The sequence below is a fragment of the Nyctereutes procyonoides genome, unplaced genomic scaffold, assembly GCF_905146905.1.
Source record: "Nyctereutes procyonoides isolate TBG_1078 unplaced genomic scaffold, NYPRO_anot_genome, whole genome shotgun sequence".
Lineage (NCBI taxonomy): Eukaryota > Metazoa > Chordata > Mammalia > Carnivora > Canidae > Nyctereutes > Nyctereutes procyonoides.
In genome coordinates, this window is record NW_026575020.1 from 17,803,387 (window position 1) to 17,816,969 (window position 13,583).

The 13,583-nt window shown below is 38.2% G+C and overlaps 1 protein-coding gene across 1 annotated transcript in view; it reads right to left on the bottom strand.

Moving 5' to 3' along the window:
• Nucleotides 1–6,677: 6,677 nt before the first annotated feature.
• PPM1D (protein phosphatase, Mg2+/Mn2+ dependent 1D) overlaps nucleotides 6,678–13,583 on the bottom strand; it is a 56,624-nt gene continuing 49,718 nt past the window's right edge. Inside the window, exons 5-6 of the mRNA XM_055337899.1 lie at nucleotides 13,080–13,322; nucleotides 6,678–8,150 (exon numbers count right to left, since the gene is read on the bottom strand). Of these exons, the coding sequence (XP_055193874.1) occupies nucleotides 7,593–8,150; nucleotides 13,080–13,322 (801 nt within the window). The 3' untranslated portion in view covers nucleotides 6,678–7,592. The remainder of the gene's footprint in view (nucleotides 8,151–13,079; nucleotides 13,323–13,583) is intronic.

Here is a 13,583-nt window from a genome sequence, read left to right on the forward strand (position 1 = left end):
TGGAGTCTGCTTCTCCCTCTGCCTATGTCTCTGCCTCTCTCTCTCTCTCTCTCTCTCTCTCTCTCTCTCTGTGTGTGTGTGTGTGACTATCATAAATAAATAAAAATTAAAAACAAAAAACCAGTTATACACATGCCCACCCACCTCCAAAAAAGTAAACTAGGACTGTCCGAGGCAAATCATGAAGTATGGCTTCCCTTTATCTCTGACATATTAGTGTAACGTTTCTAGTTGATTAATGTATGATTTTATTGTCTATTTAGATAACAGGTAAACTCTTTAGCAGAAGGGATTATTTGTTTCATTTCTATTCTCCATAAAAGCTCTATTCATTAACAGGAAAAATTACATGTCAGAACCCCAACAATTTATCCTACAATCTGGAGTTTGTATTTATAATTGAAGGTATCCAAAAGTAGAACTGTTGACAGAGACCAAAAATTAATTTCATCACCTGTCTTAATGATGACAATGGCATAGTTTACCTTCCCCATATATGAATAATTCTAGATAAAAACTGCTTTAAAATCTGAGAAAACTAAATCTGTATTAACAGTTATGAAAAACTAAAAAAATAATAAAAATAATATTAGGTAACATTTATTTAGGGACGCCTGGATGGCTCAACAGTTAAGCCTGGGCCTTTGGCCCAGGGCGTGGTCCTGGAGTCCGGGGATAGAGTCCCACACTGGGCTCCCTGCATGGAGCCTGCTTTTCCCTCTGCCTGTGTCTCTGCCCCTCTCTCTCTCTCTCTCTCTCTCTCATGAATAAATAATCTTAAAAAAACACATTTATTTAGCTCTGTATGCTCGTCGTTGTAGTATTATTATCTACATTTTATAGATGAAGACCAAGACACAAAGATATCAAGTTTTTTAGCTCCAAATGTAGGCACAGTGGTTTAAGTGCATGGTTCTCAAAACCCCAGCTTTCTCCTCAGAGAATTGGAAAGGGGAGCCCCAGAGAAGGGGAAAGTACGATGGAGACTGCAGGGAGGGAGGAACTCAGGAGAGTGACCTCACAGAGTAGATTAAACAAGGATCAGACCCTAATTAGCATGTCAAAGACTTTGAGAACTTTGAAAGAACCAGGAAAATCTTAACTCACAAAGAAAAAAACAATCAACAGATGCTCACAAACATCACATGATTTAAGCAATGGTGAAATAATCTGATTTCACATAGACCTATAATAAACATTAATATTTTAGTTTTCAGTCAAGTGAAAAGAATACCTAAATGACACAGATTATCTAACACACACTTTAAAGCAGTACTGTAAAAATGTTACTGCAAGCAAATGTGAACACTCTTGACATGCATGGAAAAACAGAACATCTCAACAAAAAGAGAAGAACCAAATGGGAAAAATTTTTTTATTTTATTTTATTTTTTATTTTTTGAAAAAATATTAAAAATAAAGAACCAAATGGAAATTTTAGAATTCAGAAATATAACACCAAATGTTCTAACAAAAAATTACAAAGAAAGAAGAAAAGGAATGTGATGCTGAAAAAAAAAATGGTGGGGAAACAGCTGAAAACCTACGTTTGGTGAAAGATACAAACCTATAGATTCAAGATGTTCAGCAAACCCCAAGCAGAAAACCTCAAAGGAATCCATGTGCAGGGACTTCATAATCATACTGCTAAATACTGAAGACAAAGAAAACAAATCTTGAAAGCAGCCAGAGAAAAACAATGCATTATCTGCAGGGGAACCATTTGAATGACTACAGGTTTTTCATCAGAAACCAGAAAACAATACTAGAAGGAAACCTAGAATATCAAGAATGAAAAAAGAGCAATAGCAATGGTAAATATCTGGATGAAGATTGCAGACTATTTTCCTCTTGAGTTCTTTAAAATGTTTGATTTTTTATAGAAAAAATTATCACATTGCCTGATGGAGTTTTCAATATATACAAACATGACAACTGTAACATAAAGAGGAAAGGATAATACAGTGGTTAAGTTTTCTACATTTACTCTAAGTGGTAAAATAGATTTAAGTAGACTACCAAATTTGTATATTGTCATCCCTAATGCAACCATTCATACAGCCAAAATATTTTGCCTCAAATATTAAAATTTGGGGCACCTGGGTGTCTCAATTAATTATCTGCCTTTGGCCTAGATCATGATCTCAGGGTCCTGGAACCCAGCCTAGAGTCAGGCTCCCAAGCTCAGTGGGCGGTCTGCTTCTCCCTCTCCCTCTGCTTCTCCCTGTTTGTGCTTATACTCTCTCTCTCAAATAAATAAAAAGAAATTGTTTTTAAGATTTTATTTATTTATTTATAAGAGACACACAGAGAGAGAGGCAGAGACATAGGCAGAGGGAGAAGCAGACTCCCTGCAAAGAGCCCAATGTGGGACTCCATCCTGGACACCGGGATCACGCTCTGAGTCAATGGCAAATGCTCAACCATTGAGCCACTCAGGTGTCCCTAAAAAAAATTTTTTTTAAAGATTAAAATTTAAGTTTTCAACTTTTCTATGACATAGTATATTTGGGAGAAAAAAATACACTAAAACACTTCCTTTCATTAGAGCACTATCTTCCAGATATCTGGAAGATGAAAATAACTTCAGTCAATAATGTTACCAAAACAAATCTAGTGCATAGCTTTAAAAAGCAAATTGGGATCCCTGGGTGGCGCAGCGGTTTAGCGCCTGCCTTTGGCCCAGGGAGGGATCCTGGGGTTCCCGGATCGAGTCCCACGTCGGGCTCCCGGCATGGAGCCTGCTTCTCCCTCCTCCTGTGTCTCTGCCTCTCTCTCTCTCTATGTCTATCATAAATAAATAAATCTTTAAAAAAAATAAAAAATAAAAAAAATAAAAAGCAATGCTAAAAAGCCTGTATTTTACATGATAAATGCTTTTAACTTTGCGATCCTGATAAGCTACCTCCAAGATGGCCCTTAATGATGGCCATCTCCTAATATTAGCACCCTAGGTAGTTGCCTCCTCACTGTATCAATTTGGTCTATGTAACTAATAAAACACAGAACTGATGTGTATTTTTGAGGTTAGGTTTTGAAAGACATTGAGCCCTCTGTCTTGTTCTATCATTTTTCTATTGGGGAAAGTTATCTGTTATGTTGTGAGAAGTCCTACAGGGCATACAGACAAGTAGCTGAGGCTTCCTAAGGGGAGCAAATGTAAAGCCTCTCCTCCAGGCCTACTGAAGCCTTTAGATGTAACCCTGATGGGTATCTTGACTGCAACCACATGATTCTGCAACCTAGCTTAGTCATTCCCAGATTCCTGACACTCAGAAACTGTGAAGATGTTTGTTGTTTAAGGCTACTAAATTTTAAGGTATTAGTGTGCAGCAGTATATAACTAATATATTTAAATCTTTGAAGCATAAGATAAATAGATTGAGAACTGTTTATTGCAAAATATTGAAAAGAACCAGTGTGGGGGTGGGATATTGTGATATAATAAGAAACACATATTGGCCTTTGTCCCAGGCTCCTGGCTAGAGAACACCTAAAACCTTTTTCTTAGGTGATAAAGGGACTAGGAACAACTTTTGTGTTTGGTCACTGACTCTTATTCCTGACACAGAGCTCCTAAATCACTTGGAATTTCCCAATAGGAGCATCTTTTGTTCTAATGAGACTACCCCTTTTTGGTGGGATCACTACACACCCTTTTTCTCCTGGGAGGGAAGAGGCTTGAGATTATTAATTGATCACACCGAAATGATGAAGCCTCCATAATAATCCTTCCAGTATGAGATTCAGAGCTTCCAGGTTAGTAAACTCACATGCTGTGAGGGTGGTACACCCCAAACCAATAGAGTCAGAGGCTCCTCTGCCTAGGGCTGTTCTGGACCTCACCTGACATATCTCTTTATCTAGCTATTATCTGTATCATTTTTATTTTACTTTTAAAAAGATTTTATTTATTCATGATAGACAGAGAGAGAGAGAGAGAGAGAGAGAGAGAGAGAGAGGCAGAGACACAGGCAGACGGAGAAGCAGGCTCCATGCAGGGAGCCTGATGTGGGACCCAATCCCGGCCCCAAGATCACGCCCCAGGCCGAAGGCAGGCACTAAACCGCTGAGCCACCCAGGGATCCCTATCTGTATCATTTTTAATGTAATAAACCAGTAATCATGTTTCCCTGAATCATGTGAGATGTTCTAGCAAATTAGCCAAACTTGAGGGGCGTGCAGCAGTGAGGGGAGTCTTCTGAGACTGAGTTCTTAACTTGTGGCATCTGATGATAACCCTAGAAGGGACAGAACTGAATTGAATTGTAGGACACCCAATTGGATTGGAGAATTGCTTGGTGTAGGAAAACTTACACATCTGACATCATTAAGTATATGAGTAAAGGAAGAACTGTTTTCCTTTCAGTGGATATGGTTAGATAATACGTAAATAACTTCTATCCATGGACTGGAATACTAAAGATTGAGTAGGCTGTGAAATACTGATAGAGAAAAATCGTCACAATTAAGAGGTAAACACCTCTTGCATGTCTATGCATATATTATCACTAAAATACAAAAAGAGGGAAATGTTGGCTGCCTTGGGAACTGAGGTGAGGGTTTTTCATTATGTATCATCTTATACATCACAAATTCCCCATAATGTATTATTACTGATCTGTTACATAAGCAAATAAAATCAGAACATTAAAACATTATTTGTGATTACATAACATCTTCAATTCCATAAGGAATAGGCCTAAACACAGTCCTAGGAACAGATTTAGAAAAGGGCTAATCTTAGCATTTGCAAGTGTGTCTTTTTTTTTTTTTTAAAGATTTTATTTATTTGTTCATGAGAGAAACAGAGAGAGAGGCAGAGACACAGGCAGAGGGAGAAGCAGGCTCCATGCAGGGAGCCCAATGTGGGACTCGATCCCGAGTCTCCAGGATCACACCCTGGGCTAAAGGCAGGTGCTAAACCACTGAGCCACCCAGGCTGCCCTGCAGGTGTGTCTTAAACCAAAACTGTTTCTCGTATTAATAGCTACTACTATATGGAGTTGGGACTCCATTGCACTAATGCCAGGATTTACAATCACTGGCAGAAAAAGTAAAATAGCTAAATGAATTTTATTTTTATTTTTTAAAAGATTTTATTTTTTTTTCATGATAGACATAGAGAGAGAGAGAGGCAGAGACAGAGGCAGAGGGAGAAGCAGGCTCCATGCCAGGAGCCGGACGTGGGACTTGATCCTGAGACTCCAGGATCATGCCCTCGGCCAAAGGCTGGCGCTGAACCGCTGAGCCACCCAGGGACCCCTGCTAAATGAATTTTAATGTACATTCAGATTTGTTGAATTTCTAGTGGGTACAGCTAACATGGTATACAGGTCTAAAAGATAGAAAAACAACAAAAAAGATGGAAAAAGCCCTTCACAATAAACGGACTTTCAAGAGTGTCTACTAGTTGCTACGTCTCTGTCTTGGAAAGATCTGAAAAACAAACTCTTCAGGGCACCTGGGTGGCTCAGTCAGTTAAATGACTGCCTTGGGCTCGGGTCATGATCTCAGGGTCCTAGAATCGAGCCCCACATCAGGCTCCTTGCTCAGCCGGGAGTCTGCTTCTCCCTCTCCCCCCACTCCTGCTCTAAAATCCGTAAAACAAACAAACTTCAGTAATTAAAAATCCTTTTTAAGAGCTAGCCACAGTTGGGGCAGCCCTGGTGGCTTAGCTGTTTAGCGCTGCCTTCAGCCCAGGGCCGGATCCTGGAGACCCAGGATCGAGTCCCATGTCAGATTCCCTGCTTGGAGCCTGCTTCTCCCTCTGCCTATGTCTCTCATGAATAAATAAAATCCTAAAAAAAAAAAAAAACTAGCCACAGTTAACGTTTTACCAGGACCCTGATTCTCAAGCCTGTTACTGAAAACTGGCATTCCAATTTTGTAGTTCCTAACATATTTTGGATGTTGAATGAGTGAAGTAACTCCTCAATATCTTAATATGTCTTGTTCTAATACATTTAAAATTTTTCTCATTGTAGCAGAATTCACACCAAAATGACATACTCTTAGTGTCTTAGTCCTTTCCTATATTATCAAAGCTTTAATTCATATGCAACATATTTCATCAAAAAAAATTTTTAAGATTTATTTATTCATGACAGACACAAGAGAGAGAGGCAGAGACACAGGCAGAGGGAGAAGCAGGCTCCACGCAACAAGCCCGATGTGGGACTCAATCTCAGGATTCCAGGATCACGCCGAGCCGAAGGCAGATGCTCAACCGCTGAGACACACAGGGATCCCAACTTTACCATATTCTTAATCGTATTCTATTATTGGATATTTAGCCTGTTTCAATGCATTCTAAATTAAAATTAAAAAATGAAGAGTGCAAAAATAAACATTACATGTATCTTTGTTACTCTAAAGCATGATCAAGGCAAAACAAATCATATCAGTAGAATCAATGACAAAGGGGATCCTGGGTGGCTCAGTGGTTTGGCGCCTGCCTTTGGCCCGGGGTGCGATCCCGGAGGCCCGGGATCAAGTCCCACGCCCGGGATCAAGTCCCACGTCGGGCTCCCGGCATGGAGCCTGCTTCTCCCTCCTCCAGTCTCTGCCTCTCTCTCTATGTCTATCACGAATGAATGAATGAATGAATGAATGAATGAATGAATGAATAAATAAAAATAAAATTAAACCAATGACAAAAATCCAGCAACATCAGGAACAGTTCACTGATTTATTAGATGAACAAACATATATCCATATAATCAATGAAAACTGTACGATATATAAAATAATTTAAGAAATGTTGGGAATTAGCAGCACCATCCGTTATTGAAATAGCAAGAAAAACTTCACATATTTTATTCAAACACGAGAGAGGGTAACTCCTTTAAGACCTAATAATGCCAGTGGGTGTCTGGGATGATGGAGAAGGGCACCTTTGTAGGCAAACACACTCCCCTAGACATTTGGGGAGTACATCTGATGATTAATGTTTCAGAAAAATGCTACCAAGTTAAAAGATACTGCATAGTATTTTAATTAGGACACGGAGACTAACACCAAGCTACTCTCAGCATGGCTCAACACTTCTGCTATGAAAAATCTCATTCTGAATTAAGAAATTAGAAATAAAAAATAATTTTTAAAAGACACTAGCTGTCCCTAAGGAACATCCAGGGGAACACAGGTCACTACGAAAATACATCACTTTTCCAGTCTGCTTAATAATTTACCTAAAAAGTTGTGTAGTTTTCATCACAAGTGACTTATACAAAGTTCTTAATAAGCATTTTTAAAAGTTTACATGTATTTCTAAAACCTAATAGATTCTTTTGATTTTTTTTAACCTTTTGCCCCTTTGTTATTTACTGTGTATCAGAGTAAGAGACTGAGTCTGTGTGAAGTGTACAAATTTACACACATTTTACAGCAACTTACACCCTAACATCTACAAAATTCACATTTATAATACAAGCAAGTACAAGGCCAGGATAAAACTGTTGAATTCCAAAAAGTCAAACTGTATACTATTTTATTTTGTCCCCTTAAAAAAAGTTCAAGTTCGGCACCAACTTCAAAAAGCCCTCTTAAATCCTAAGTTTGGGGGAAAAAAAACATTTTTCAGATACATTTCAGCAGACACAAACAGTTTTTCTGTGCTGATGAAGTAAAGGATTTCCAATTTTCTTCTGGCCCCTAAGTCTGCGTCGCATAGTAAGTTTAACAGAGTTCTTTCGCTGTGAGGTTGTGGGGAGGCTTGCAGGCTGAGCACCACTACTTCGAGTTAAACCATTTCGTCTATGCTTCTTCATAAGAGGGCCGGAGTTGGATTCTTCTAATGTCCTTTTAAAGTTTGCTGGAGGGGTTCTTTCAACTTCTTGGGCTTTCATTTGACCTGGAGTTGACATTTTTAAATTTTTTTGGTCCGTGATGGTATTTGTTGAATTGGTAGGCACAAGGCCAACTGACAGGCTATTATTCAAAGAATCATGTATCCTTAAAGTCAGGGCTTTAGTGCAATGTTCTTCAAGTGGCTCTGGATCTTTTGAGGGTATAGCTGTCGCATGGACACTTCCTCGAGCTATCTCAGCTGGGACTTCTAAATAATTCTCTGAGAAGGCATTACTACGAACAAGGGCAGGTACATGGTCCTTAGAGTTCAGCCTTGGCCATGGGTCCTCCTCCAGTGACTAAAAAACAAGAAAATAAGCCAAATAAATAATGTATCCTAGAATTCAGCTCAACCATTAGATGAAGTTTCATTAGTATAAGTGACAAATTTGTTTCTTGGTTGGTTGGTTGATTTCCTACTTTCCTATTTTTTTCTACATTCTTATTTCTGAATATTCAGTAGTAGAGAAAATATAAAGTGCAACATTAAAGCAATAATGTCATACCGCAAACTTATATTGCTGCTTCACACCCATCTCCCCAACACTAGAAGCCTCTATGTTTTATGGCTTGAGAAAAGCAGGACATCTGGGAATCTAGAGGGCACAGAACACGACTGGGGCAACTCTCAAAAAAATAAATGAAAAATCATACAGAAACTTTCAGGTATTTTTTTTTAAGATTTTATTTATTTATTCATGAGAGAGAGAGAGAGAGAGAGAGAGAGAGAGAGAGAGAGGCAGAGACACAGGCAGAGGGAGAAGCAGGCTTCCTTTGGGGAGCCCGATGTGGGATTCAATCCTAGGATTTTGGGATCATGACCCGGGCCAAAGGCAGATGCTCAACCAGTGAGCCACCCAGGTGTCCCTCAGGTATTGTTTTATAGACGTGATTCAGATATGCACTACTCCTTTAGATATAGTGCTCTAGATCTACATATAATCCAAATACTTTTCCCACTGCCAGACAGAGAAGAATATTTTTCTTATCAAACCCAAATCTCCCATAGTATTAATATTTTATGAAATCATTGTCTTAATAGTTTCTCAAGAACAAAGTTTAAACATAAATACTATGTCTCCCTTCTTAAGTATGTAACATTTCCCTCACACCTTTTCCCTTTAATCAAATCATGTTTATTAAAATAGTATATTCTCAAGTAAACTCTTTTGTAGAGGGTGAATGAAAATATATATCTTACTCTGATATAAAAATTCCTTAGAAATAAACGCCTTAAAAAAAAAAAGAAAAGAAAAAAGAAAGAAAAGAGGAGAAGAAAGAAAAGAAAAGAAAAGAAAAGAAAAGAAAAGAAAGAAAGAAAGAAAGAAAGAAAAGAAAAGAAAAGAAAAGAAAAGAAAAGAAAAGAAAAGAAAAGAAAAGAAAAGAAAGAAAAGAAAAATAAACGCCTTTCAAAAGAGTGCTACATGGGCAGCCCGGGTGGCTCAGCAGTTTAGCGCTGCTTTCCGCGCAGGGCGTGACCCTGGAGACCCGGGATCAAGTTCCACACTGGGTTCCCTCCATGGAGCCTGCTTCTCCCTCTGCCTGTGTCTCTGCCATTGTCTCTCTTATAAATAAAGAAAATCTTTAAAAAAAAAAAAGTGCTACATAAAAATATACTTATAAAAAGAATTTAATGTTTTTAGGATTAAGAAAAAAAGGGACATTTAAGCCATCCAAAAGCATTTCAATCTCACCATAAACATCAACATGCTTTAATGGAATAAAAAATATTGACTTTAGGTCAAATTGAGACTGGAGATGAGAAGCTCTAGTTCCTAATTCGGTACTGCCTTAACCAGATTGCTGCTGCTACTGTTTTTGTTTTTGTTTTTAACTAAGAACATACTCTATCTTTCTGCAGTTATCAATTCATTTATTTATTTTACATTGCATAGTTTATTGAAAGCCCAATTCTTCTAATTTGTTTCAACACTGACTAGATGTTGGGCAGCAACTTTATTTCAAAGTTACCAGTGTTGAGAAAGGATAACAGAATAGTCTTCATTACAGGATATTTATATATGGCTTTCAATAATATCAGCAAGAGATGCATGTGAGTTTATCCTTCTGCACTGCATCAGGTTGATTCCAACACGTACCCTGGTCACAAGCATGTTCTGAATAATCACAGAAAACTGTATCTACTCATAGGAAATTGTTGAGCTAGAATTTGTCCTGCTTTAATGCAGAAAAAAGACTTAAAACAAGACCAGGCAGACAGAGAAGGCTTCCTACTACCAATCACATCATTAATTTTTTAAAAAAGATTTTTATTTATTTTTTTCATGAGAGAGAGAGAGAGGCAGAGACACAGGCACAGGAAGAAGCAGGATCCACGCAGGGAACCCAACATGGGACTCGATCCCAGCACTCCAGGATCACACCCTGGGCCCAAGGCAGGCGCTAAACCACCAAGCCACCCAGGGATTTCCCCACATCATTAATTTGGGCATAAGAAAGAAGGTAATAACCAAGTCATTGATAGGAATAAAACATACTGCTCTAGTTTGTAAAACAAGGTTAGACATTAGATGGAATCCTTTATAAAAAACAAAACAAAACAATGGAACAACTTTAGAGTTAACACAATTTATTGTAATTTCTATTGTTTTGTGTCTTTTTAAAATTCATATATTATTATTCTAACACTACACATGTGCTGGCTTTTCTTCCCCTACTTTCTCCTTGAACTTTTCTTTTCCCTTCTCTTTTGATTGGCATTCTGTGGGAATACATTGCATCTGTTAGCACAGATAACTGCTCAGAATTCTCAGATTCATCCCAGATTAATTACATGTATTACTAAATCTTCTTACATGTTCATAAAACATGTGATATTGGGGCGCCTGGGTGGCTCAGGTTAAGCGTATGCCCCCGGCTCACGTTATGATCCCCGGGTCCTGGAATGGAGCCCCACATTGGTCTCCCTGTTCATCAGGGAGTCTGCTTTTCCTTCTTTTTCTACCTCTCTCCTCTCGTCATGCTCTCTTTCTCAAATAATTTTTTTAATCATTAAAAAAAAAAACATGATTGAGAGATCACCTGTTAAAAACACATAAAACTAAGCTTTACTACTTTATTTATTTTTAAAGATTTTATTTATTTATTCATGAGACACACTGAGAGAGAGGGGCAGAGACACAGGCAGAGGGAGAAGCAGGCCCCACGCAGGGAGCCCAACGTGGGACTCGATCCTGGGGCTCCAGGATCACGCCCTGGACCAAAGGCAGGTGCCAAACTGCTGAGCCACCCAGGGATCCCAAGTTTTACTACTTTAAAAGATCAACTGCCTTGCTCCACCTATCTTATAATCCAACATTAAACTAAAAAATTGTGCCTAGAACACAAATGAAACTAAGTATTCATTTTTTTAACTCCCTTCCAAATTCCTCCTTCCTATAGCTCTTGGCTTTATTAAAAAACAGCTAAATTTAGTTTTGTCCTAAAGAAAGAATGGAGAAAGAAATGTGTGCCAGCGTAATACATCCCTTAAAGAGACGTATTTCTGGGATCCCTGGGTAGCGCAGCGGTTTGGCGCCTGCCTTTGGCCCAGGGCGCGATCCTGGAGACCCCGGATCGAATCCCACGTCAGGCTCCCGGTGCATGGAGCCTGCTTCTCCCTCTGCCTGTGTCTCTGCCTCTCTCTCTCTCTCTCTCTCTCTGTGTGTGACTATCATAAATAAATAAACATTTAAAAAAAAAAAAAGAGAGAGGTATTTCTACCATATCCATCCCAAAACAAAGATCTGATTACTGGTATATCTTAGGATCCACACAGAAGCTGACATGTCTATAGATAGATAAACCTAGTCTCAAATGCCTAGTTTAAATGTCTTAAAAACCAAACTGACCAGAATGTCATTATATTTATCTAGATGTTACTGAATATGGGATTACTTTAACAAGAAAATAATCAGAGATTATGTGTATTCTCGTAGTTATCAAATAAGATAAAACACAATTTCTTGGGCAGAAAGAGCTTTGACTTTATTTGTTAGGTTAGAGCCAACAACACTAATTATTCTGAACAGCTCCAAATATTTTCCTATTATCTGGGTGACGTCAATTGGTTAGCAAGCAACTAATGCTGAAATATAAGATAGTGCATACATAAATCTCATCTTTATTATTAGATCATTGTCTGAGATTTTTTATTTTTTAAAATTTTATTTATTTATTTATTTATTTATTTATTTATTTAATCATGAGAGAGAGAGAGGCAGAGACACAGGCGGAGGGAGAAGCAGGCCCCACACAGGGAGCCCGACATGGGATTCGATCCCGGGTCTCCAGGATCACACCCTGGGCTGAAGGTGGCACTAAACCACTCGGCCACCCGGGCTGCCCGGTCTTAGATTTTTTAGAAATAATTTCAAAAACATCTTTTGTGGGATGCCTAGGTGGCTTGGTCAGTGAGGCGGCCAACTCTTGGTTTCAGCTCAGGTCATGATATCAGGGTCATGAAATTGAGCCTGGGGGTGGGATCCACGCTGGGTGTGAAGCCTGCTTAAGATTCTCTTGCTTCCTCTCCCCTCCTCTCTCTCTCTCTCTCAAAAATAAAAAAAATAAATAAAAGCCCATTCTCAGAAGGCCCAAGTATAACAAAGCAGTTATCAATAGAACTAATTTTTAGTAGAAAAATACTGGGATGAAATCAGAAAAAAGGAAATATGGTACCATTTAAATTATTTCACAGCGTATCTTAAGAACTCATTCAAAATTAACTGAGTAAGAAGAGGAAGAATGTTTCTTGCCCAAGTTATTAGACAGTCAGCTCTAAGGTCTGATATCCTAAGGTCCACTTCAATCTTGAGTCTGCATGATCTTATCCAAATTGCTTAATCTCTTAGTCTTATTATCTATAAGACAGAGTAACACCTACACTAATTACCTATTTGGTTTATGAGGTTCAAATGAAATATATATGAAAGTACTTCACAAACTTAAATGCTTAAAAATGTTCATTGTATTAGAAGAGGATCATTAGAATATTGTTAGAATATTGTTAATGTACATCTCCTTTCTACTAGGTAGACACAGCTGGCATTCAAAATAGTACTGATGTGAAGATTAATCAATGACAGTAAGTTGCATGATGAAGATCCATCATTTTCTTGAACCTAGTTCAAATCCAAAATCCTGTAATATGAAGAATCTGAAAACTTTTCAAGCAACATTAACCAAAGAAATTCAATTAAAAAATTCAAATAATATAGAGAACTATATACCTTGACTGGTGGTGTAGAACATGGGGAAGGAGTCATCAAGCAGGTTTCCTGACTATTATAGGAAGGACTATCAGTCAAGTTCAGAAAGAGCTCATCTTCATTGGTGAAATTTCCCTGACTGTCCACACCCGGAGAAATGCAGATCACTATAGCACTAGTATTATCTGCTCGAAGCATACGCTGCCTCCAGCGGCCTAGTGCTCGATTCACAAGCATTTTGGCACAAGACTGTCCATGCTCACCCTGTATTTAAAAGAACAAGAAGAAAGAAGATTAGCAACTCAGATGTAGTTCCCACTATACCTGTAGCAAATTAAAAATGAAGTATTCAATATAGCTTAAATAAATTAAATTTCCAAAATTTCAAGCATAATCTATAGTCCCATAACTATGTTAAAATAGTACTTCTCCAAATTTTTAAAATAAAACAAGGCTTTATCCTATGGTTAAATTTCATCTGTATTTTTATTTTTTTTTTGGTAATAAGAAACTCAGTCTTCACCA